At 36.5% G+C, this 26,336-nt stretch overlaps 1 protein-coding gene across 4 annotated transcripts in view; it reads right to left on the bottom strand.

Moving 5' to 3' along the window:
* The window catches only part of LOC102177399 (protein FRA10AC1), a 39,958-nt gene that overhangs the window by 6,921 nt on the left and 6,701 nt on the right, over window positions 1-26,336 (bottom strand). For 3 of the 4 annotated variants that reach the window (XM_018041562.1, XM_018041564.1, XM_018041563.1), the window contains 8 exons: window positions 25,841-25,917; window positions 24,722-24,805; window positions 24,061-24,145; window positions 18,373-18,418; window positions 16,365-16,478; window positions 14,573-14,615; window positions 12,197-12,315; window positions 4,566-4,604 (listed from right to left, as the gene is read on the bottom strand). In XM_018041562.1, coding sequence (XP_017897051.1) covers window positions 4,566-4,604; window positions 12,197-12,315; window positions 14,573-14,615; window positions 16,365-16,478; window positions 18,373-18,418; window positions 24,061-24,145; window positions 24,722-24,805; window positions 25,841-25,917 — 607 coding nt within the window. The remainder of the gene's footprint in view (window positions 1-4,565; window positions 4,605-12,196; window positions 12,316-14,572; window positions 14,616-16,364; window positions 16,479-18,372; window positions 18,419-24,060; window positions 24,146-24,721; window positions 24,806-25,840; window positions 25,918-26,336) is intronic. The other variant, XR_001917325.1, reaches the window with a different exon arrangement.

Below are 26,336 nucleotides of genomic sequence, written 5' to 3'. Positions count from 1 at the left end.
ACCACCAGCTGTTCTCTTGTTCCCGCTCAAGAGTACTTATCATATGCAAGCTTTCCTACATCAGCTTTCTGCTATCAGACAATCCAGTTTTACTAAAAAAATACAATCGGTTTAGAATAACATTGTAAAATAACTCTCTTTGATAGAGGACATGCTGAAAAGTGACCAAATATCCTTCAGTTCAGTTCAGTTCAGTCGCTCAGTCGTGTCCGACTCTTTGCGACCCCATGAATCGCAGCACGCCAGGCCTCCCTGTCTATCACCAACTCCCGGAGTTCACTCAGACTCACGTCCATTGAGTCAGCGATGCCATCCAGCCATCTCATCCTCAGTCGTCCCCTTCTCCTCCTGCCCCCAATCCCTCCCAGCATCAGTCTTTTCTAATGAGTCAACTCTTCGCATGAGGTGGCCAAAGTACTGGAGTTTCAGCTTTAGCATCATTCCTTCCAAAGAAATCCCAGGGTTGATCTCCTTCAGAATGGACCTGTTGGATCTCCTTGCAGTCCAAGGGACTCTCAAGAGTCTTCTCAAACACCACAGTTCAAAAGCATCAATTCTTCGGCGCTCAGCTTTCTTCACAGCCCAACTCTCACATCCATACATGACCACAGGAAAAACCATAGGCTTGACTAGACGGACCTTAGTCGGCAAAGTAATGTCTCTGCTTTTGAATATACTGTCTAGATTGGTCATAACTTTTCCTCCAAGGAGTAAGCTTCTTTTAATTTCATGGCTGCAGTCACCATCTGCAGTGATTTTGGAGCCCCCAAAAATAAAGTCTGAGAGAATCAAATTCTACAAGACTGAAGGTCCCTTTTAGCCCTATGAGGGCTTCCCAGCTGGTGCTAGTGGTAAAGAAACTGCCTGCCAATGCAGGAGAAGCAAGAGGCTTGGGTTCAATCCCCGGGTCGGGAAGATCCCCAGGAGTAGGAAATGGCAACCCACTCCAGTATTTTTGCCTGGAAAATTCCATGGACAGAGGAACCTTGAGGGCTACAGCCCATGGGGCTGCAAAGAGTTGGACCCGACTGAGCACATGTGCATATACACACACAGACACACACATGAATCTAAAATACCTAGTTCCCTGAGGGTGACAGAAACTACAAATCATTTCTTTGATAACTGCTACAACCTGCCAGAGGTGGGAAAAGTGTTGATAAGGAAATAACAATTAGAAGACTGGGCACCATAAAACAGATGCTTGCATTTGTGTCAGCATCAAATCTGCACAGTAATTATTGGCAAGTGGCGATCACAATTTAAGTCACCAATTCTGTGTTGGAAGGGGAGCTTGGAGGTCCACCTCTTTACCAATGAATGAACATCTTAGTGTAATAACTCCCGTAACAAGTGGCTGTTTAATCTATACTTAAACACCTCACTGCTTCCTGAAGCAGCCCATCCCTCCATTCCATTCTTCAGATAGTTCTAATTGACAAGTTTTGCCTTAAATTAAGGCAAAAATCTGTCCATGGGCTATTTTTATCCACAGACTCTAGTTCTGCCAAGCAGCCACCAAAAATAAGTCTCCTACATAGTAGCAGTCTTGCAAATATCTACAGTTTTCTATGTCTACCTCCTTACCCCTTCCTCTTCACTTTTTTCTAAGCTAAACATCTAAGGCTCCTTCAGCCTTGTTCCTATAAAAACATTTCAAGTTCTGGCAATGCTGGTTGTTCTATTCTTGACCTGCTTTAAGTTTTCAATGTTCCCTTTAGAATGTAATGCAAACTGCATATAATTTTCCCCTACATGCTCTGAATAATAAAAGCAAGACCATCATCTTGGTTTTTATGAATATTATATACCTAAATAACTCAGCTTACTGAAGAAGTGGCAAGTCTCTAACTATGAAAACAATGGACAGGTCAGACTTTTCACAGACTTTTGATCCGACCTACTGCAGAAAACAAACACAAAATCTAATGTCCAGTATTTTCTTTTTCTATGATATAACAATAATAGCTACAAGTTATCAAAGATGTACTTTATAATAGAACATGCTTTACATGTCTATTATTTCACTTGACTCTGATGATAATCCAGTGACGTCAAGCCTCTTTACACCCATTTTACAGATAGAACTGAGACACAGATCAAATCATTCAATGTGAATTTGTATAATATATGTGTCAAAACTGGGGTATAAAGAGTGGACTTACTTCACTGATGAAAGTTACTGATGATATAGGTAAAAGGACATACACTCTGGTGTTATAAACCTGTGTTTAATCATAGCTCTGCCATTAACCAGCTATCTGACCTTAGGCAATTTATGTAAATTCTCTGGGTCTTGCTTTTATCTACAAAATGGGATATTATGTGTCCATTACTAAAATTAAATGTGGTACACAACCACTTGCGATTAAGACAATGAACAAAAGCAAGTTAAAATTCTTTTTCCCCATAGAAACTGGGCTTTTCTTTTTAGACTTGGTTTTAACAATCAGTATGTTACATGGGGGTAAAAGGGTAACTGAATATTTCCCAAATGGAAATGAAATACAGAAACAGAAAAATTTGAGTTCCAAAATTGCCAAAACCACCTAAGACAGGTCACTGATGACCTGAGAAGATATCTGGGTTTGACAAACCCTAACAAGGTGCCTGTCTCCTACTTGAAATGGTACTACTTCAAGAACCAAGATAAGGCAGATATTGTTCAGACAGACCACAGTATTCTCCCTACCACTAGAAGTCTGACCTAGCTGAGGAGAGTTGACAGACTTAAGGCTCTTTCTGGGAAATGGGGGATTGGGAGAGCAGCGGGAGGGAGAAGGAATGAAGACAAAATGAAAGAATGAATATAAATGGCAAGTAAAGACCTTTTCCCCAAAGATTAATAATGAAAAACTGGAATTGGAAAAGGACAATCTTTTTTTCTACATTAAATTGGACTTCACACCTCTAACCACAATGTATAGTTGGAAATAGGCAAAAACTAGAAATTTTGCCATTTTAACTTGTTATGCTTTCTAAAAATATATATACTTACTACCCCATCCTCAGATAGCTTAACATGCCTGGCTATGTTCTATACATTGTCAGAAAACTTAACCTAATTTAGAAGCAGCAGCTACGTATAGATTAGGATTGACATGAGAAGAAAGGAAGTATCATTGCTTTACGACACTTCAAAAATGTTGAAAACAAAATGGTGTTAGCAAAATAATTTATAAAGAATATGTTGTATTCCTAAACTAGAGCAATGCCTCCACTGATATCTCCCTCTTCAGTAAATTTTTAAACAATGAATATCTTAAAAATTTTATTAAAAAAAATTTCTGATTACTGAACACTTAAAAATTCCCCTTAAGAATTATATACTAAAATGCTAATACTTAATTTGAAAGGTGGGATTTACAGTAGTTACTTCCTGAGTTTGCCACACAGACATATTCCTTGAAAATCAGAAAAAAAAACAAGTTTAAAAATTTACAAGTAAGCCAGGAAGTCTCAAATCTCTGAATTTCTATACTTCTGCTGCTGCTAAGTTGCTTCAGTCGTGTCTGACTCTGTGTGACCCCACAGACAGGAGCCCAAAGGCTCCCCCGTGTCTATACGTCTAAATACTATCAAATAAATTAGATATTCTATTGAAGTACATTTTACTTTTAGACCCTAAGCCTATTTACTGTAAGGTCTTAAAGAAAAATTCGAGATTGTATTACTGTTGAGATGCAAGATTATTGTTTGTTATATACAAATGGATGCCCCCTTTTATGAACCCACAGGAGATTCTGCTCTCAAAACTGCCTGGAAAAAGCTAAACTCCCTGTGAGTTCTCTTTAATATTGTATGGGTACAATTAATCATTCTACTCTCCTTTCTTTGGTTTGGTTGTTAGGAAGAACAGTGACAAATTTGTGATCTACCTTTGCAATTATGCAAGGCTTTTTGGTAAACAATTCTCTGTATTAAATTTACCTCTAGCTTTACTTTCCTATGCTACCTTATTTTTCCATTATTTTGATTTCATCTTTATAAAACATCTTATTTTATTGTAAACCATTGTGAATACTTTTTGGAATGCTGCAGGGAAAAAAACAATAATAAATTTGTAGCAAATATTCAATGAAATCCAATCTGGTGAAAACTGTAGGATTTATTAAAAAATTGACCAGTAACAACGAGTTGCTAACATTCTGCTTTCTATGCACAAAACAGAGATATTTAATTTGATTAATCAAAATCACCAAAGGAGAGATCACCCATTCTTGTGCAATATAAGCAACATTACTTAAATGTGAATCCATCTCCTCAAATTCTTTTTCTGTCCCAATCTTATCCCTTTGGTTCTCTTCCTTCACACTCTATAATGTGAAATCAAAATGTGTATCCACTCTACTTACTGAAAAAAAAAAAAATTGTGCTCTTCTATACTTGAAATCAGAAATTTTAAATGATTTAATTTGGGGAAGAAATACACTTTTGGTTTTTTCCTATGATTTTTCTCACACAGTAGAAAAAAAAATTATAGGACAAGTCACAGTTTGTGGGAAACACAAATTGCAAATAACTTGAATCTATATATTTTTATTAAATGAAAACTTGATACTTACTGTTGACAGAACTTTCTGATTTCACTGAGGATGAATGCGCTGGGAAAAACAAAAAATGAATGTGATTAAAACAAACCAGCACTGTTTTGTCAAGAATCACTTTGCAGTGGTGTAACAGCCACAGCTATAACCAGAATTCTTACGAGTAGTCTAGTTTACTTTCTAGTCAACTTTATAGTCCAGTAAACTTTACTTTATAGTCTTGCAGGAAAGCACTTCACTGTCTTCTAATCTTCCCTATTCCTTTGACTTATCTCCCTAATTAAAATGTTAGGTCCTTTTAGGCAGGGGTATTTTAAGCTCTTGTACAGGCCGGAATACCTAGCATAAAACTTAAAAAATAATAAACACCTATAAAAAATATCTCATGTTGCTAAGTGGGGGAAAAGCTCATAGATTACCTACAACATAACAAATATTTTATCTATAGATTTTCAACATCCAAGAGCAGTTTACAAATAAATAGTTTTTCTTAATACTTTTTTGCAGATCATATGCAGGCAAGAATTCACAGTAACTGAAAATCACACAAAAAATTATATCATAAAACAATATTTGAGTTCCATAATGGTTACCCAGTGAGAGAAACAGAAAAGTACTGATGATGTATTAATTAAAAAAAAATTATCATTATATATACAGTGTCCTGCTGGAAGACCTCAGGGGAAATATTTCTGAAGGCTACTAAGTCAAAAAAGAACATAACAGATGGAGAGTAACAATTCCTCCAACCTCTCTGGATGAAAGTCAAAGTCGTTCAGTTGTGTTTGATTCTTGGCAACCCCATGGCCTATACCGTCCATGGAATTCTCCAGGTCAGAATATTGGAGGGGGTAGTCTTTCCCTTCTCCAGGGGATTTTCCCATCCCAGCGATCAACCCAGGTCTCCCTCATTGAGGACAAATTATTTACTAGCTAAGCCACAAGGGAAGCCCAAGAATACTGGGGTGGGTAGCCTATCCCTTCTCCAGCAGATCTTCCTGACCGAGGAACTGAACTGGGGTTTCCTGTATTGCAGGAGGATTCTTTATCAACTGAGCTTTCAGGGAAGCCCACCTCTCTAGGTAGATCTCATAATTAGTCCAAGCTGTCACACAAATGATCCCTTAAGGCCAGACAAGAGGGTGTGAGAGACACAGGATAAAGATTCCAAAGAAAGTCAAGGCCTGGACTGCCGCAAGTGCTTTATGTTATTGTGTCTTTACTCCTATTCATTTCCCAGTCATCAAAAAACAAATAAAAACATGGTTAGCCTTCCTGTAGCAAAAGAAACATCCTCTGTCATTTTCTCTGACATGTAAGGAACATGATACCTGCTTCCAAGTGTCTATTATCTTAAAAATGGCACACAGTTGGAACTAAAAGGAAGAAGTTGTAGGTTTGGACTAAATGTTAAGAAAAACCTGCTAGCAATTACAACTATCTGAAATGTAAAGGAATATTTTGGATAATGGGTTCTTTTCCGCTGGAGGTGTTGAAGCTAACGCAGAGCAAGTACATGATAAAGAGCAGAGTATCTCAGACTTTATTGTGCATATGAGTCATCCTGGGAACTTGAAGTCAACTGTAATTCAGGACATCTGCAAGGGTCTGAGGTTATACATTTCTAACAAGCTCCCAAGTGATGACAATGCAGAGGACCATATTTTAAAAGGCAAAACCACAGAATATCTTTTCAATCATGATTTCCAGGGCTGATTTCTGATGTTCCCTGCAACACAGAAATTGGCTGACTTCACTGACTCACTCAAGCACTGTGCTTAGGAACTGGGGAGAAAGAATTAAGTAAGTCACATAGTCCTTTCCTTAACAGAAAATAAATTATTCCGAGAGTGTTATGTATTTCTAAAGGAGAGTGCAGGGTGCTATCAGAATGTGCTAACAGGGAACTAGCCTTGCCTGGAAAAGTAGAGTGAATGGAATCAGACAAGGCCTACTCAAGGAACTGATCTTGGGGGCAGGGTGGAGGTGGAAGATTAAGATCTTGAACTTTCTGCCAAGAGAGTTTACCTAAATATCCCTTTGTGTTCATACCTGCCAAAGAAGACTGGTCCTCAAAGTCCAGTTATTGATCTTTCTTACATTTTCTCTATCTGTTGGTTCCGCTATCTAGCCATCCAATTATCTACCCATTTACCTATTTAACATTCTGTATGATGGTAACCCGAGTTATGGGAGTTGACAGGATCACACAGGGAGAACAGAGAGAAAAAAGGTCTGTAAGAGCCCTGAGTAATTCCAACACCTAAGGGTAAGACTGAGGAGAAACTATAGCCTAAAACATCTGGGGAGAGACCAAAAAGACAGGAAGAAAAGTCAAGAAAGTAGATTGTTTGGAGGAATGTTAGCAGTCCAAAGGCAGCTGAGATATTAAGCATTTATTAATTACTATTTGGCAAGGGTGAACGTCGACATTCTAGGAATCAGTGAACTAAAATGGACTGGATTGGGTGAATTTAACTCAGATGACCATTACATCTACTACTGGGGGCAGGAATCCCTCAGAAGAAATGGAGTAGCCATCATGGTCAACAAAAGAGTCTGAAATGTAGTACTTGGATGCAGTCTCAAAAACAACAGAATGATCTCTGTTCGTCTCCAAGGCAAACCATTCAATATCACAGTTATCCAAGTCTATGCCCCAACCAGTAACGCTAAAGAAACTGAAGTTGAACGGTTGTATGAAGATCTACAAGACCTTTTAGAACTAACACCCAAAAAAGATGTCCTTTTCATTATAGGGGACTGGAATGCAAAAGTAGGAAGTCAAGAAACACCTGGAGTAACAGGCAAATTTGGCCTTGGAATGCGGAATGAAGCAGGGCAAAGACTAATAGCGTTTTGCCAAGAAAATGCACTGGTCATAGCAAACACCCTCTTCCAACAACACAAGAGAAGACTCTACACATGGACATCACCAGATGGTCAACACCTAAATCAGATTGATTATATTCTTTGCAGCCAAAGATGGAGAAGCTCTATACAGTCAACAAAAACAAGACCTGGAGCTGACTGTGGCTCAGATCAGGAACTCCTTATTACCAAATTCAGACTCAAATTGAAGAAAGTAGGGAAAACCGCTAGACCATTCAGGTATGACCTAAATCAAATCCCTTATGATTATACACTGGAAGTGAGAAATAGATTTAAGGGTCTAGATCTGATAGATAGAGTGCCTGATGAAGTCTGGAATGAAGTTCGTGACATTGCACAGGAGACAGGGATCAAGACCATCCCCATGGAAAAGAAATGCAAAAAAGCAAAATGGCTGTCTGGGGAGGCCTTACCAAATAGCTGTGAAAAGAAGAGAGGTGAAAAGCAAAGGAGAAAGGAAAGATATAAGCATCTGAATGCAGAGTTCCAAAGAATAGCCAGAAGAGATAAGAAAGCCTTCTTCAGTGATCAATGCACAGAAATAGAGGAAAACAACAGAATGGGAAAGACTAGAGATCTCTTCAAGAAAATTAGAGCTATCAAGGGAATGTTTCATGCAAAGATGGGCTCGATAAAGGACACAAATGGTCGGGACCTAACAGAAGCAGAAGATATTAAGAAGAGGTGGCAAGAATACACAGAAGAACTGTACAAAAAAGATCTTCACGACCCAGATAATCATGATGATGTGATCACTAATCTAGAGCCAGACATCTTGGAATGTGAAGTCAAGTGGGCCTTAGAAAGCATCACTATGAACAAAGCTAGTGGAGGTGATGGAATTCCAGTTGAGCTGTTTCAAATCCTGAAAGATGATGCTGTGAAAGTGCTGCACTCAATATGCCAGCAAATTTGGAAAACTCAGCAGTGGCCACCGGACTGGAAAAGGTCAGTTTTCATTCCAATTCCAAAGAAAGGCAATGCCAAAGAATGCTCAAACTACCGCACAAGTGCACTCATCTCACATGCTAGTAAAGTAATGCTCAAAATTCTCCAAGCCAGGCTTCAGCAATACGTGAACCGTGAACTCCATTATGTTCAAGCTGGTTTTAGAAAAGGCAGAGGAACCAGATATCAAATTGCCAACATCTGCTGGATCATGGAAAAAGCAAGAGAGTTCCAGAAAAACATCTATTTCTGCTTTATTGACTATGCCAAAGCCTTTGACTGTTTGGATCACAATCAACTGTGGAAAATTCTGAGAAAGGTGGGAATACCAGATCACCTGACCTGCCTCTTGAGAAATCTGTATGCAGGTCAGGAAGCAACAGTTAGAACTGGACATGGAACAACAGACTGGTTCTAAATAGGAAAAGGAGTACATCAAGGCTGTATATTGTCACCCTGCTTATTTAACTTCTATGCAGAGTACATCATGGGAAACGCTGGACTGGAAGAACAAGCTGGAATCAAGATTGCTGGGATATACATCAATAACCTCAGATATGCAGATGACACCACCCTTATGGCAGAAAGTGATGAGGAGCTAAAAAGCCTCTTGATGAAAGTGAAAGAGAAGAGTGAAAAAGTTGGCTTAAAGCTCAACATTCAGAAAACGAAGATCATCGCATCTGGTCCCATCACTTCATGGGAAATAGATGGGGAAACAGTGGAAACAGTGTAAGACTTTTTTTTTTGCGGGGGGGGGGGGCTCCAAAATCACTGCAGATGGTGACTGCAGCCATGAAATTAAAAGATGCTTACTCCTTGGAAGAAAAGTTATGACCAACCTAGATAGCATATTGAAAAGCAGAGACATTACTTTGCCAACTAAGGTCCGTCTAGTCAAGCCTATGGTTTTTCCTGTGGTCAGGTATGGATGTGAGAGTTGGACTGTGAAGAAGGCTGAGCGCCGAAGAATTGATGCTTTTGAACTGTGGTGTTGGAGAAGACTCGAGAGTCCCTTGGACTGCAAGGAGATCCAACCAGTCCATTCTGAAGGAGATCAGCCCTGGGATTTCTTTGGAAGGAATGATGCTAAAGCTGAAGCTCCAGTACTTTGGCCACCTCATGCGAAGAGTTGACTCATTGGAAAAGACTCTGATGCTGGGAGGGACTGGGGGAAGGAGGAGAAGCGGACAACCGAGGATGAGATGGCTGGATGGCATCACAGCCTCGATGGACATGAGTCTGAGTGAACTCCGGAAGATGGTGATGGACAGGGAGGCCTGGCGTGCCGCGATTCAGGGGGTTGCAAAGAGTTGGACACGACTGAGCAACTGAACTGAACTGAACTGATTCAAGTTTGGGACAAATTAAGGTGGCCTGGCAAGAAAGTATCACATCAAGATCGACTTAGTTACAGACGATCAATCACAAATATCAAAAAATTGAAGAGGTTTATATGGTCCTTGTAAAGTTTGATAAAATTTTGTCATTTTCTGCTTCATACCAAAGCTGAAAAACAAAGAACTATATCCTATACCCCCTATCAAAGATGTCCAAATAAAGAATAAATAAGAAAGATGTCTCAATTCTGCTTTGCTTGGGTTTTCTGTCTTCAAAATGTTTCATTTCCTTATTCTTTATTAATTATACCTAACATGTGCTAGTGGGGTGCTGGGGATAGAGCAATGAACACAGCAGACAGAATTCCTGCTCTCTTGTGCTTTTATGTAATTGTCATATGTGTAATGAGGGAAAAGTTCTAGGGTTGTGACAGCATTATAAATGGGAGTCCTAATTTAGATTCGTGGTTAGAGAAGGATCCCTGAAGAAGTGACATTTAAGCTTAGAACTGAAGGATGGGTTAGGATGGGCCTCGAGGTTTTAGAGAGAAAGGAAGCAGCAACTATGCAGTCCTTAAATGTAAAGAAGTTTGGCATTTTCTAGAAATTGAAAGGCTATGTGGGTGGAGTGTGAAAGTAACATGAAGAGTAGTGAGAAACAAGCCTTGTACGCTAGATCATTTAGAGCCTTTGGGCTTTGTCCAGATGTTGGTTATAGCTTAAGAACAATAGGAAATCACTGCTAGATGGAGAATGGATTAAGGAAAGGGAGGTGGGATGACAAGACAGTGGTGGAAACAGTAAGGATAATATAGTAGTAGCCTAGATGAGAAAACTTGGTTAGTTTGGAGGAGAGTAGAGAAAACTTGAGAAATACATAACCTGGGGTAAAACTGATGGGATTTACGTAAACATGGAGAGAGGAGTCTGGCAGGCTAGAGCCCGTGGGGTTGCAAACAGCTGGACACAACTGAGCAACTGACACACACAAGGATAATTTCCAGACTTCTGATATTAGCTTTTAGGTTAACAGACGTATCCGCTACTGAAATATAGAACACTAAAGGAAAAACATCTTCTAAGGAAGATCACATGAATATGTAACTTGAGGGATGCAACCTCATCCTTAGTCATAAGTATCCAGCTACGTAATTACCTGTTTTGGAGGTACTGAATAAACTTTACACTGTAGGAATTAATTCTTTAGTTTGGAATATTCAGTGACTAACATGATGTCATATTATGACATAAACATTTTCTGTAACAGTCAACGTTACAAAATCCTCAAGTAGAATACATTAAATATTTTACTGGAACATGAGGATAAATAAAAAACTTTAAAATCTCAAATGAGATTCTCACATTTATTAATTAAAATTTATTTTGAAGTTTAGAACATGATTTATAGACAAAAAAGACATTCTGTTTCAATACCATTTCTCAATAAACAGTAGAATACCAGTATTTTTCTTCTAATCATCTATCAATTTTACCAAGTCTAAAACTTGGCAATACTGTATGTTTGAACGTATCATGACATGTTGGAAGGAAAAGATGTACATAAGAATATAACATGTCTAATGATCTTCAGAGCTGGAGCAAGGGAGCCCTCTCTTGTTCAAGTATTATGTTAACACTGGCTGGAATTTAATTCAATCTACCATTACCTACCTAATTTAATCCAATTCACTCTAAGTTACAGTTAATTTGACTCTATTATGGGCTGAGAAAACAACCCACAGCAACCTTCATAATAACTATGTACCAAGTACTATGCAAACGGCTTACATACATTATCTGAGCTAAGGTACAATTATCACGACCACTGCCTAAACTAAGGCACAGCTTAAGGACTGCTGAGGAGCAAGTAAGCAGTTGACTTGGATTTGAATTTAACAATTACTTACTAACTGTATGTGCACAATACCATGTTAGGCTGAGGACACATATATATCAATCTCTATCATTTCAAGAAGCCCATTAGCTAGGGAGAAAAACCAAACAGACCATGATAATTGAAATCACAATGCTATAATTTTATACTGACTTATAGGTTATGTACTGATTTACAGTGTTCAAATGCCTTTCACGTTTTTTGATTCTTCACCATAAGCACCAGCAGTACAGAAACCAGGTAGTCACATCATTACTATGTAGGTATATGGGGAAAGTAAAACTCAAGAAATTCAGTAACTTGCTTAATGTAACAGGTCTATAACTAACAAATCCAGAAATCAGAGTGCTGTTACAATATTATACCATTTGCAAAAATGAATCAAAACCGATCTTGTTCTTGAAACTTCTATAAGTTACTATAAATTTGTCTCTAAATTCTCCAACCAGTTTCCTTTCAAATACTATAAAACAGAATTGTAAATGCATTCACTAAATTCTTAATTTAAGACATACAGCAGATTATCCTTTATGTTCAGAAATATGAATAAATATTATATTTTAATTCCCATTTACCTTTATCCTTTGTCTTAGAGGTCTCTTCTGCAGAAGATAATCTGGATTTTTTGTGTGTTGACTCTTCGGAATCTTTTTTGGCTTTATCTTTTCTTTTTTTTGACTTGACTTCTTTCCTCCTTTATGTTTAACAAGATAAAATTAAAAACAACTTTTTCAACTAAGCTTTACAAAAAATAAAAATCAATGGGCAAAAAAAGTTAAATTAGTTGAAGTATTCATTTAAAATGTAATTTACATAATAAGGAATGCTTAAATGAGTCTGTAAATATTGTAGGTTAGTATATTACTTTAGACACTTCTATAAGATTACAAAGTCTGAGACAAATGTAAGGTAATGAGCACTCAGAGACAAAATTATTTTTTATAAGCTCTATATAAAACCTTAGTAAATGTAATCATAGTTTTACTCATTTCCTTTTTAGATTCTATCATTTTGTTGTTGTTCAGTCACCCAGTAGTGTCTGACTCTGTGACCCTATCATTTAGCCATTCTAAAAAATTACAAAAACAAATCTCATTTCCCTCCACATAATTCATTACCTATCTACATTTTGAAAAACACATAGAACAAAAGAAGCCACTGTACAGTTCTAAACCAGTAAATAGAAAATTATTCTCTTAATAATAAAGGGGAATAAAATAGAGGTATAAAGGAATGAGAATGGAAGGGCTTACTGTTAACTCACACGTCTACTTTAGACCACTTACTTATCTTTTCACTGCTACAGGTTTACCTTTTTTGTTGTTCACTAAGTCGTGTCCCACTCTTTTGTGACTCCATGGGCTGTAGCCTGCCAGGCTCCTTGGTCCATGAGATTTCCCAGGCAAGAATACTGGAGTGGGTTGCCACTTCCCTCTCCAGAGGATCTTCCAGACCCAGGGATCAACCCTGTGTTTCCTGCACTGGCAGGTGGGTTCTTTACCACTGAAACACCTTGGAAACCCCTTATTTTTTTTAGGCCAGGTTTATAAGGCTGTCAGTACCATAGCTGGCAAGTGATTGATGTTAACTGCAGAGGATAAGGCAGTTGGATGGCATCACCGACTCAATGGATCTGAGTCTGAGCAAACACTGGGAGATGGTGAACGACAGAGAAGCCTGGTGTGCTGCAGTCCAAGGGGTCACAAAGAATCGGATATGACTGAGCGACTGAATGACGAAGAAAAGAAACATAAAGAGGAAAAGGTGATAATGCTGAAACTGAGACTGGGAAAAAGGATGAAGAGACAACAGAGAGGATTACTTTCAAGAAACTTGTTTATCAAAGCTTTCAAATTAAGATACTTATACCAAATATTACAATACTGTTTAAGACAGTAATAACTTTTTGTCTCTTATAAGAATAATTCAATTTTGAAATGAAGTTTGAAACTCAAGGTCAAAAGAACATCTTTGGTATCTTTCAGAATCATTGAGGGAGAAGAGAAATCTGAAGAACATTGCTAATTTTAAGAATTAAAAAAATTTTTACTTATTAATAGCTAAATACTAGATAAGGGTCATTCACAACACAGCTGATAATAAATATATACACATTTTATAAAGTTGCAGAATCTTATGTTAAGACTTTCAAGCATTATTCAGAACATGAAACCCAACTGCCACAATCATGCCAGGTCATACAGATTTCGCTTGAGCATCTTCAATGCCTGGGATTTCATTAGGCTCTGTTTACCATATGCCAGACACTGTGTCAAGCATTTCATATGCATTTTCATTTAATCCCCACAATAAACTTAGTATCCTCATTTTTAGAGATAATAAAATTGAGTCTTATAAAGGTTAAGCAGTTTTCCAAGGATATGACTATAAGTAGAGCAGCTGAGAGGAATATACAGGGGTCTGATTTCAAAGCCCATCATCTGTATCTGCTGCATGTTTCAGAGCACTGATCCTCCTCCCCTACTCAATATGGCAGGCAGTCTAGCTCCTTCAGTAGGAGCCTGACTTTATTTATTTATTTATTCTTGTTTCTGGAGCCTGACTTTAAACACTGAAATGAATATAGAGGTATAATCCTTTGTAAGAATGATAAACTCTGTTTAAATGAGATGTAGGAATCACATTATGAAGACCTGATTTACAATATAGTTTCTAAGAATATTTCAGTATCTGAACACTGATTTCAAAACAAAAGTTCTAGCATCTGCCTGCTACTCTGCACAGGCCTTCACATTTAACACTGCTTGGCTAGAGTTAGGCATGACGAACAGTTCCCTGGTTTATGTGGTCATATGGCAATGCTGGATTGTGTATACACTCAACTAATGAAACCATCAACTACTCAAGTTTACTTCAGACAGCTAGTGCAGGTAACGACTACATCCAAGACTACTAAAATTAACAACCACATTTTAAAAAGATCATATTACCTGTGATGAAAATTTAATTTAAAGGAACATTCTTGGCATAATCCTAAAAAAAAAGGAAAAAAGAGTAACACCACTGAACTGCTAAATTTTTTATCACTGCACTGCTACTTTAATATCATAAATTGTCATGTTTCTTTACATTCTTTCATTGTAACAGGTGAAAAAAATAATCTGAAGAAAACAATCTGATTCTCTTCCACTTCAAAAAAATATATATATATAATAAAAACTGTATTAGAATGCTTGAGAAATTGAAAATATTCTGCCATTGCTTTAGAAAACTATGCTGTCAATTTATTCTAAAAGCAAGCTGCTAAAAAAAATAAAATAAAATAAAATAAAAGCAAGCTGCTTCATTCACAGGCAGCTTTAATGTGTATCTTAAATCAAAGACATCTAGTAACAGTATAGTCACCTCCTCTGAAGTACTCTAAGAGTTTTTCAAATGGAAAAGAGCTTTTGAAAAAGTTCCACAATTGTTGTTTCTTTTTTACTTTAATCTCAGTTCACACTAGGTGACTCTTCCTCATAAGCACTTACAGGAGGAACTTGGAAACCAGTCTTCACTGGAGTGTACTAAGTAGCATACGAAATTAAAAGACGCTTGCTCCTTGGAAGGAAAGTTATGACCAACCTAGACAGCATATATAAAAAGCAGGGACATTACTTTGCCAACAAAGGTCCATCTAGTCAAGGCTATGGTTTTTCCAGTAGTCATGTATGGATGTGAGAGTTGGACTATAAAGAAAGCTGAGTGCCAAAGAATTGATGCTTTTGAATTGTGGTGCTGGAGAAGACTCTTGAGAGTCCCTTGGACTGCAAGGAGATCCAACCAGTCCATCCTAAAGGAAATCAGTCCTGAACATTCACTGGAAGGACTGATGTTGAAGCTGAAACTTCAATACTTTGGCCACCTCACGCGAAGAGCTGACTCATTTGAAAAGACCCTGATGCTGGGAAAGATCGAAGGCAGGAGAAGGGGATGACAGAGGATGAGACGGTTGGATGGCATCACCGACTCAATGGGCATGAGTTTGAGTAAACTCTGGGAGTTGATGATGGACAGGGAGGCCTGGCGTGCTGCAGTCCATGGGGTCACAAAGAGTCGGACACAACTGAGCGACTGAACTGAACTGAAGTAGCATATGGGGAAATCCTTGACCTCTATCTGGAGGGGGCAGAACATTCTTATAACACACTTATTCAGGAACCAGAGAAAGTTGTTAACATGATGCAGAGAAGATGCTGACACACAAAAGACTAGCTCAGGAAAAAAAAAAGGATGAGCAACAGATTCTAAAATATGCCTATTAAGAGAAAATGCTATATTCTGGATTATAATCCTCAGCTTTTAAGACAGATATTGCAAACACTTTGCCCTCCTAAATTTTTTTTCTTTTTTGACACAAAGAGAGCAGATTTATTATCTATACCATAACAATATGGCTATTAACTAATGTGAGATTTCACAGTGCCTTTTCTGCTATCACTCTGACTCCCACATGGCATCTCAATCTACACTGACATTCTCAAATTAACAGACAGAGGTCTTCACTTTACAAATTACTGGTTTACATTTGGCATTAGAACTATTTCATCTAAATGTCATGGAAATGCTGAGAATAAAGTTTCAGGCTCAAAAGTTCTTTGCAACTTTAGCAAGCTCTGAGAAAAAGAGAGTTTCCAAGATACCTTAAGCATTTTAAATTGAATCTTAAATTGCCTATACATTTTCAATCTAAATTACTAAACTTTGAAGGAATCAATCACAACCCATCTAAAGTCAACTTACTTAATTTAACAAGTGCATTTCTTTTTTCACCATGCTCAGTATAACCAAAATTAACTTCCCAACTCTTTAAGCCTTCTTTTTCATCACAACATTTATTTCCACAGCAAAACTGGCCTGCAAATAAAGGAAGGAATATTAGCTGTGGTGGTTGGTGACAATAGTTATCTACAATCAGGTATTATCTCTGAAATTTATTCAACATACATTACATACATGACATAAATTCCTAGTTTATAAAGTCAGCATCAAAAAACTGAACACAATAATTATGGTATGTTCAACAGTCAAATCAAGTTGCTGAATGCACTGTTAAAAAAAAAAAAATCAGTTCCGGAATTCTTACTTGATAAATAGTTGACTATCAAGTTGACTGTTTATATTTAAAAACAGATTTTTAGTGACTCCGAGTGGAGGAATCTTACACTTTGGAAAACGGAAGCACTAAAAAAAGTGTACTCACTAATACCTTAAAAGAAAAAATGTATCTTCCAAAGTACACGCACTGTACCTGGGTCAACCTTTTTCAATATTATTAACATTGATACTTTAAGGTATTAACATATGGTATTTATTTTAAGCGTCAGCATAAAACAACATTTAAAGCACATTTTAAAGTGTTATAGCATTTTGAGATTAAGTAGAATAAGTAATCAAACTCAATGTTCTAAATTTTAGAATCACCTGACACTAAAATCAACATTACATACTCACTGTATATTAAAAGCTCTGTAAAAAAGGACTATTGATGATCCAAGAGGGAAAAAAAAAACTACTCAATAATTAATTATTGACTTCAACAGAAAAAGACAAGATCAAACTTATTTGTACAACATGAAAAAAAAGCACTTATATCTAAATCAATTGTACCAACAGGAACAAATCTGAACTTTCCATAAAAAAGAGATTAACAAAATTAATTTTGAAAATGATCAGTCCAAAGGCTGATAACTTTTCTAAACTGTCATTGTTTTACTCATTCCAAATGAATAGTTCATTAAATCTGTACACGTTGAGCAATTTGTCTACTGTTAAAACACAAGATTATAACTTAATGAATCACAGCAAATGGCTTTCTTTCCCCTTCTCAATTAAAACTTTTTTCAATTATATGAATTTAGAGAATGTCCATCAATTTTTTTTAAAGGCAGCATTATTTATCATCACTTAAAATTCCACTCAATAAAACTACAAATTTTAAAATTGTGACAGACATTTCAATTAGGTAAAAACACAAACTAAAATGTAATGCTAAGAAAAGTTAAAAAATAGCTTTAAAATGATTCTTTTTCCTTCTCCTCTAGAGTACCTTTCAGGCTGATTATAATTTATGGAAAATGTATATAAACCACACTGATGGCATAAATGTTTATCATTTAACAATGAAACCTTTATTTTCAGTTTAAGAGATTTTTAAGTTACTAGCTTAAATCATTTTCTTAATGAATCTTCTTATATAGTTTTCAGAAGCATTAACACTTAGAACGCAATGCTCAATAGACTTAATTTTATAACATGAGACAGTATAGAGATACTGCATTTCAGAAAAATTTCATGAACAGATTACAATGCATAGAAAATGCTACTGATTGATTGTCTACAAAATGCTTGGTCTTTTGTTCTAAGACTAAATATTTAGACTCAAATTAATTTCTACTTGCAAAACGTAGATTTGACTACAATACAGTAATACCAACTCATTACTCCAAAAATCAATTAGGAGAAAAACTCAAGTCTTCATCTATTGACAGTTTCCTTGCTAGGAAGCTTTTAACTTTTAAACATTTTCTACTTATCTGCAACTTAATATCCTAAAAGCAAAAATTCTAAAGGTAAAAACCACTAAAGGATTATATTTTGACCTTTGTCAGCAATATATCTTTAATATACCTTCTCTACTTTTACTTTGTATTTTGTAGACAATCACAATAGGAATAATCCTACCCAATGACTTCAACTCAGTAACAAAATAACTGTATCCTATTAAAAACTGAAATTAAAAAAAAATTACCTTTTCCTGAAATTACTTCTTTTTCTACTCGCCACCTAAATCCAAACTGATGAGGAAAAAAAAAATACACGTATGCCAGGGTAAACTTAAACATTATTTAAACCATATTCAAATCTTAACATGGAGCCAACAACTGACAATATGATACTTATCTAAAAAGTAAACCTAATTCCCATAACAATAGTTTTTTCTTTCCTTATAGGATTCCCAGTACTTAAAAATACATCTGAATAATTACCAACCTGTTAAGAAACAATCTTCTTTTAAACTTCCTGTTTAAAGTTATAGGTGCTAGGCACAAGGTATGTAAACGAATAAAAAATAGATATTGTTCTATAACACTGATAGGAAAAAAGAAGTACAGTACAATAAAGAAACAGTATACTAGAATATAAGAAAGTACAGTCTTTGGAGTCAGATTGTTTGGGTTTATGTCTTAGTTCTACCACTTGCGATTCCCTTGTGGCTCAGAGGGTAAAGAGTCTGCCCACAATGCAGGAGACCTGGGTTTGATCCCTGGGTCAGGAAGATCCCAAGGAGAAGAAAATGGCAGCCCACTCCAGTATTCTTGCCTGGAAAATCCCATGGCTGGAGAAGCCTGGCGGGCTACAGGCCATAGTGTCACAAAGAATTGGACATGACTAAGTGACTTCATTTTCTTTTCTTTCTTTCTTTCTATCACCTGGACTTGATTTGGCTGTTTGGAGGAGCCTGAAGGGCCTGGAGTATGATCCAGACCAAAACTGGGGGTGTACATGTAAAAGAGCATGGTTCTGCCATGAGTACATGCAGGGACTTCCCTAGTGGTCCAGAGGTTAAGAATTCACCTTCCAGTAGAGGGGACATGGGCTTGATCCCTGGGCTGGGAAGATTCCACATGCCACAGGGCAACTTAGGCCTGTGCATCACAACTGCTGAACCTGTGTACCAAAGCCCACGAGCTGCAACTGCTGAGCTCATGCCCAGCTCCTGAAGCCCATGTACCCTAGAGCCCGTGCTGTGCAACAAGACAGGTCACTGCAATTAAGAAACCCATGCACTCCAACCAGAAAAGCCACTGAAATGAGGAGCCTGGGCACCACAACTAGAGAAAGCCTGTGTGTAGCAACAAAAGACCCATCAGAATCACGATTAAAATGAATAAATTAAAAACGCCTGCAGCGTAATTTTAAAAAATGTTTACATGGAGACTAAACAACATGCCACTAAAAACCAATGGATCAACAACGAAATTAAAGAAGAAATTTAAAAAAAAATCAAGATTGACAACAATGAAAATATAACCATACAAAATCTATGGGCTGCAACAAAAGCAGTTCTTAGAGGGAAGCTCACAGTGATACGGGCTGTCCTCAGAAACAAGGGAAATGCCCGTTTTTGTTTTTTTTTTATTTTCTTCCTAAAGTCATATGGGCAATTCTGAAAGAGATGGGAATACCAGACCACCTGACCTGCCTCTTGAGAAATCTGTATGCAAGTCAAGAAGCAACAGTTAGAACTGGACATGGAACAACAGACTGGTTCCAAATAGGAAAAGGAGTACGTCAGGGCTGTAGATTGTCACCCTGCTTATTTAACTTCTATGCAGAGTACCTCATGTGAAACGCTGGGCTGGAAGAAGCACAAGCTGGAATCAAGATTGCTGGGAGAAATATCAATCACCTCAGATATGCAGATGACACCACCCTTATGGCAGAAAGTGATGAGGAACTCAAAAGCCTCTTGATGAAAGTGAAAGAGGAGAGTGAAAAAGTTGGCTTAAAGCTCAACATTCAGAAAACGAAGATCATCGCATCCGGTCCCATCACTTCATGGGAAATAGATGGGGAAACAGTGGAAACAGTGTCAGAGTTTATTTTTTTGGGCTCCAGAATCACTGCAGATGGTGACTGCAACCATGAAATTAAAAGATGCTTACTCCTTGGAAGAAAAGTTATGACCAACCTAGATAGCATATTGAAAAGCAGAGACATTACTTTGCCAACAAAGGTCCATCTAGTCAAGGCTATGGTTTTTCCAGTGGTCATGTATGGATGTGAGAGTTGGACTGTGAAGAAAAGCTGAGTGCCGAAGAATTGATGCTTTTGAACTGTGGTGTTGGAGAAGATTCTTGAGAGTCCCTTGGACTGCAAGGAGATCCAACCAGTCCATTCTGAAGGAGATCAGTTCTGGGTGTTCATTGGAAGGACTGATGCTAAAGCTGAAACTCCAGTACTTTGGCCACCTCATGTGAAGAGTTGACTTATTGGAAGACTCTGATGCTGGGAGGGATTAGGGGCAGGAGGAGAAGGGGACAACAGAGGATGAGATGGCTGGATGGCATCACCAACTCGATGGACATGAGTGTGAGTGAACTCCAGGAGTTGGTAATGGACAGGGCGGCCTGGCGTGCTGCGATTCATGGGGTTGCAAAGAGTCGGACATGACTGAGTGACTGAACTGAACTGAAAGTTAGCAGAAGGAAGGAAATAATAAAGATCAGACAGGAAACAAAATTAGAGATTAAAAAACACCAGAAAAATCAGGAAAACCAAGAGCTGGTGTTTGAAAGGATAAACAATATCAACAAACCTCTGGCCAGGCTCACCAAGAAGAAAACAGAGGACCCAAATAAATAAAATAAGAAATGAAAAAGGAGAAATAATAACTTATACTATAGAAATAAAGAAAAATCAAGTAAGCTATAATGAACAACTATATACAAACAAAATGGACTACCTAGAAGAAATGGACAAGTTTCTAGAAATAGACTGCAAAAACTGAATTAAGAAACAAGCCAATCACTACAAGTGAAATATAATCTGTAATTTTAAAAACTCTTTGCAAACAAAAGTCCAGGACTGGATGGCTTCTTTAGGGAATTTCACCAAACATATGGAGAAGAACTTACACCAATCCTTCTCAAACTCTTCCAAAAGACTAAAGAGGCGGGAATGCTCCTAAAGCCATCCTATGAAGCCACCATCACCCTGACACTAAAACCAGACGAAGACATTACAAAAAGGAAAATTACAGGAGAGTATCTTTGAGGAACATTTATATATATAGATGCAAAATTCCTCAACCAAGTATTAGCAAACTGAATCCAACTACACATAAAAAGGACCACACACCATAACCAAGTTGGATTCATTTCAGGGTCACAAGGACAGTTCAACATATGTGAATCGATCAAGCTGATACATCAACAAAAAAGACAAAAACCACAAGATCATCTCAACAGATGCAAAAAAAGTATCTGATACAGTTTAACATCAATTCATGACAAAAACTTACCAAAGTGAGTATAGTGGGAAGATACATCAACATAATTAAAGTCATTTGTGACAAACCCACAGCCAATATAATACTAAATGGTGAAAAGCTGAAAGCTTTCTTGCTAAAGCTGGAACAAGACAAGGATGTACACACTCATCACTTCTACTCAACACAGAACTGGAACTCCTAGTCACAGCAATCAGACAAGGAAAAGAAATAAAACGTATCCAAATCAGAAGGGAAGAGGTAAAACTGTCACTCTATGCAGATAACATGATACTCTATACAGAAAACCCTAGACTATACAAAAACTATTAAAACTGATAAATGAATTCAACAAGGCAGCAGGATATAAGATTAACATACATAAATCTGCTATATTTCTTCATCGTAACAATGAAATGACAGAAAGTAAAAGACAATTTCACTTAAAATCACATCCAAAAACAAACTGTGAATAAACAGTCAAGAAAGTGAACAGATTTATATGCTTAGAACTATAGATTAACAAAAAAAATAGAAGATGATTCAATAAAAATGGAAAAATATCCCCCAAGAATTAATATAGATAAAATGGCCATACTACTCAAAGCAACATACAGATTAATGCAATCCCTATCAAATTACTCACAACATTTTTCACAGAACTAGAACAAATAATCCTAAAACTTATATAGAATCACAAAAGACTCAGAATTGCCAAACCAATCCTGAGAAAACAAACCCACACACCTATGGTCAATTAATCTTTGACAAAGGAGGCAAGAATATACAATAGAGAAAAGGCAGTCTCTTTAGCAAAAAGTATTGGGAAAACTGGATAGCTGCATGTAAATCAATGAGGGTAGAACAGTCCTCCTTCATACCACACACAAAAAACAAATTCAAAATGGCTTAAAGACTTAAATATAGATGATATACCAAAAAAATTCCTAGAAGAGAACATAGGCAAAACATTCTTTGAAGTAAATTGTAACAAACTTTTCTTAGGTTAGTTTCACAAGGAAAAAGAAAAACAAAAATAAACAAACAAGACATACTTAAACTTAAAAATTTTACAAAGCAAAGGTATCCATAAACAAAATGAAAAGACAATCTACAGAATGGGAGAAAATATTTGTAATGATGAGACCAACAAGAGCTTAATTTCTAAAACATACAAACAGCTCATATAGCTTAGTAACAAAAACTAAAAAACCCAATCAAAAAATGGGCAGAAGACCTAAACAGACACTTCTCCAAAGACAATATACAGATGGCCAGCAGGCACGTGAAAAGATGCTCAACGTCACTAATCATTAGAGAAACGCAAATCAAAACTACGATTAGTTATCACTTCACATCAGTCAGGAAGGCTATCATCAAAAAACGTACAAATTATAAATGCTGGAGAGGCTGTGGAGCAAGGGGAACTCTCCTTCACTGTTGGTGGGAATGCCAATTGGTGCAGTCACTGTGGAAAAACTATGGAAGTTCCTTAAAAATCTAAAAATTGAGCATGATCCAGCAATCTCACTCTTGGGCATTATCCAGAAAAAACAAAAACTCTAATTCAAAAAGATACATGCATCCCAATGTTCAAAGCAGCATTATTTACAACAGCTAAGACACAGAAACAACCTAAGTGTCAACAGTTGAGTAGATAAAAAAGATGTGGTGCATGCATACACACACACACACACACACCACACACACACACACGGAATGGAACACTAGTCAGCCATTAAAGGAATGAAGGAATGTCATTTGCAGCAACAGAGATGGATAGTATCCAACTATTAAACTAAATTGAATATATTATAATAAGCTATCACACAAAAGAACTGAGATTTTATATATATATATATATATAAACCAAGTCAATTTGCTATGTATCAGAAATACAATATTGTAGATCAACTGTACTTCAATTTTTAAAAAATTACTTTAATATTAACTAAAATAAAATATAAAGCAGGAAGGACAAATTGTCATTACTGACAATGATGAGAGCTAGTTTTACTAGAATAGACAAAGACATTAATATAAAAGAATATGTGCTTCTGCTGCTTTATAAATGGTGATCAGTTTGAAAAATAAAGCCTACCAATTTCAAACATCATTTGTGAAACAAGACAATTCTGTGCACTGTCAAATCATTCATTATAATCACTAAGGGCTCTGGATTAGAGTCAGGATAAAACAAGATCCAGTAGCCACTTGTGTTTAATTTTAGACTTTTCATTGTCAGCTCACACAGAGGCACCCTTGCCTTACAGGCCCTTTGTAAATTCCATTGGTAGAGAGATTAAATGGTCCAACTGGTATTTCAAAGATGCAGAACCACCTAGACTTGAATTAGCATCTTAAAATAATAATATGGGGCATAACAGTATATTAAAAAGTAATACTGTATATGACTAAAAACCTATAAATACATGGAAGGCATACCTTATTTTCTTTGTATCTGCTGAGATCTGCTATGCAGTATTCCTTGAATAACTTATCATAGTATTTCTTTGCAAGTCTCTTCTCCCTAGATTCATTAAAAAAATATAAATCTTATATATTTAGAAATTCAACCCCTGTTCACTACTTGGAAGCAATGTCAAAAAAGGCATATGATATAAACATTGTCTTAGAAGAGGTCTATTATTTACATGTACATAGAATATCTGAATATTAACTATTAGTGGTGGGCACTAGGGAGGGAAATTGGAAGGCTGATAGTCAAAGATGAGAAGGAGACTTAATCTTTACTTTTTATCTTCTGTAATGTTTGAATTTTTAAAACCATTTTTGGATTTTACAGTTTCCCAAAATATTTAAAAAATTTTAAAAGAAGCATATTACAACAAATAATACTGTAAACATGTTATAAACTATTTTTTAAAGACAAAGTCAAGCAATGAGAAGTTAAAATTGTTAACAATTACCCAAAAGAATCAAAACAAATTCAATAATTGGAAGCATGGTTTTATGTTCTCAAATCAGAACTGTTCCATTCAGGGGCCAAATGTTTTGCAGGTGGACAAAGAAAGAAAACACTCAGGGAGCAGGAGAGACAGGACTATAGCATTTGATCTATTATGTCTCACATGGCTACAATTACCAATTCATGTCCATTTCATCCTCCTCATTCCATAGGAATCTATGATTTTCTCGTATAACATCCATGTCTGTCTTATCATTTTCCCTGAAAAACCAATTTCAATGGGAACACAAAATTAGTCAAATTTAAGTTAAACAGTTATGTAAGGATTTGAGCATCTGAGTAAAAATAAGATACATAGTTTTATATGAAGCATATATATGTATATATTTATTTAAAGTATTTCAGTATTTTCAAAAGGCAGTTATAAAAAATGTGCTGCTACACAAACAACTTGAATGCATAAGGGATCCACCCATTTCGAGCGCTGGTTCAATTATACAAAGGGTGGTAAATTTCCAAAGCTAGAATGAGAAATCTGGATAAACAGTAAATGGACAAGGAAAATAAATGAAAATTTAAGTTTCAAAATCTGAAATCAGTCAGCAACACCATCCTTTTGAGATCTAATTTTTAAAATATATGAAGAACTTTTCCACACCTCATTTTACTACAGCTGCTTACGAAGACTGAGGAAAGAAGGAAGAGATCTAAAGATGGTTTTTTAAGATGACAGCAGTTTAGGGGTAGAAAAAGGGATTGTTGGAGAACATAGCCTAAATTGAGAGAAAAGTTTGGAATAGGTGAGCTGGTATGGAGTTTTTTAGGGCTTTACCAACTCAGAAAAATATTAAACCAAGAGAGTAAAATCCACACAAAACTAAGAGGCTCTGATAGAAGAGCCTCAGATAAAAGAAGAAATTTCATGTGTAGGAAATATTAGAGTGAGGTCTCTTGTTTGCCTTACCTTTTAAAAAGCAATCCAAACCTGAGGTTTAAGAAGTTCATTTCAAAAATTCTTGTGGAAAACAAAAACCACTGAAAATCAGGCACATGAGTATTCCTCACATATGCTGTTATTGCCCGATCAGATCTGGTTCAGCAGGCCAGATCTGGCCCAAGGCCTGTTGCCAGAGAAATTAGTTCTCAATGAGCTGGTTGGCTAGAAGCTATGGATGGCCTCTCCACTGACGATAAAACAACAAAACCGAAATGGAAGGCAGGAGAAAATGAGAAGACATAGTAGCTGTGAGTCTTCACACCCATTTCCCATTGTAAAATGCACTTCATGACACTTACCCCAATCGTCTGAAGTCTTCTTTTTTGCCACCATAATATAAAATATAGTCATTTACAAACTTTGTATGCCTTTGATACTGAAATGCAAAAAATTAAGGATTTTATTTGCTCAAGAGTAGTTCTGTGTCAATGACATATTAGTGAGTAGGGGGAAAAGCATAATGAGTCCACTTAGTTTTTTTAAAATATGCAAATACTATAGATGGTTATAAATAAAAAAATCTAAAAGGGTAAATATTAAACTGCTAAGAGTGAACACTAGAGTAGAGGGACTTTCACTTTCTATCAAATAATCTTTATATTGCTTCGAACGTTTTCAGGCAATAACTCTGGGGAGAAAGACAGTTTCCTATTCTATTGTTGAACTGCATACAGTGTCACACCACCATTCATTTTAATCATCATGATATGAAAAATAAATTATAGTTTCTAAAGTTAAAGGCAAGGAGTAGAATTTAACTTCCATTATTGTAAAATATAATTTAGCTATTTTGGT

The sequence above is a fragment of the Capra hircus genome, chromosome 26 (assembly GCF_001704415.2).
Source record: "Capra hircus breed San Clemente chromosome 26, ASM170441v1, whole genome shotgun sequence".
NCBI classification, from domain to species: Eukaryota; Metazoa; Chordata; class Mammalia; order Artiodactyla; family Bovidae; genus Capra; species Capra hircus.
The sequence above is the reverse complement of the archived record's forward strand: the minus strand, read 5'-3'. Positions and strand labels throughout refer to the sequence as shown.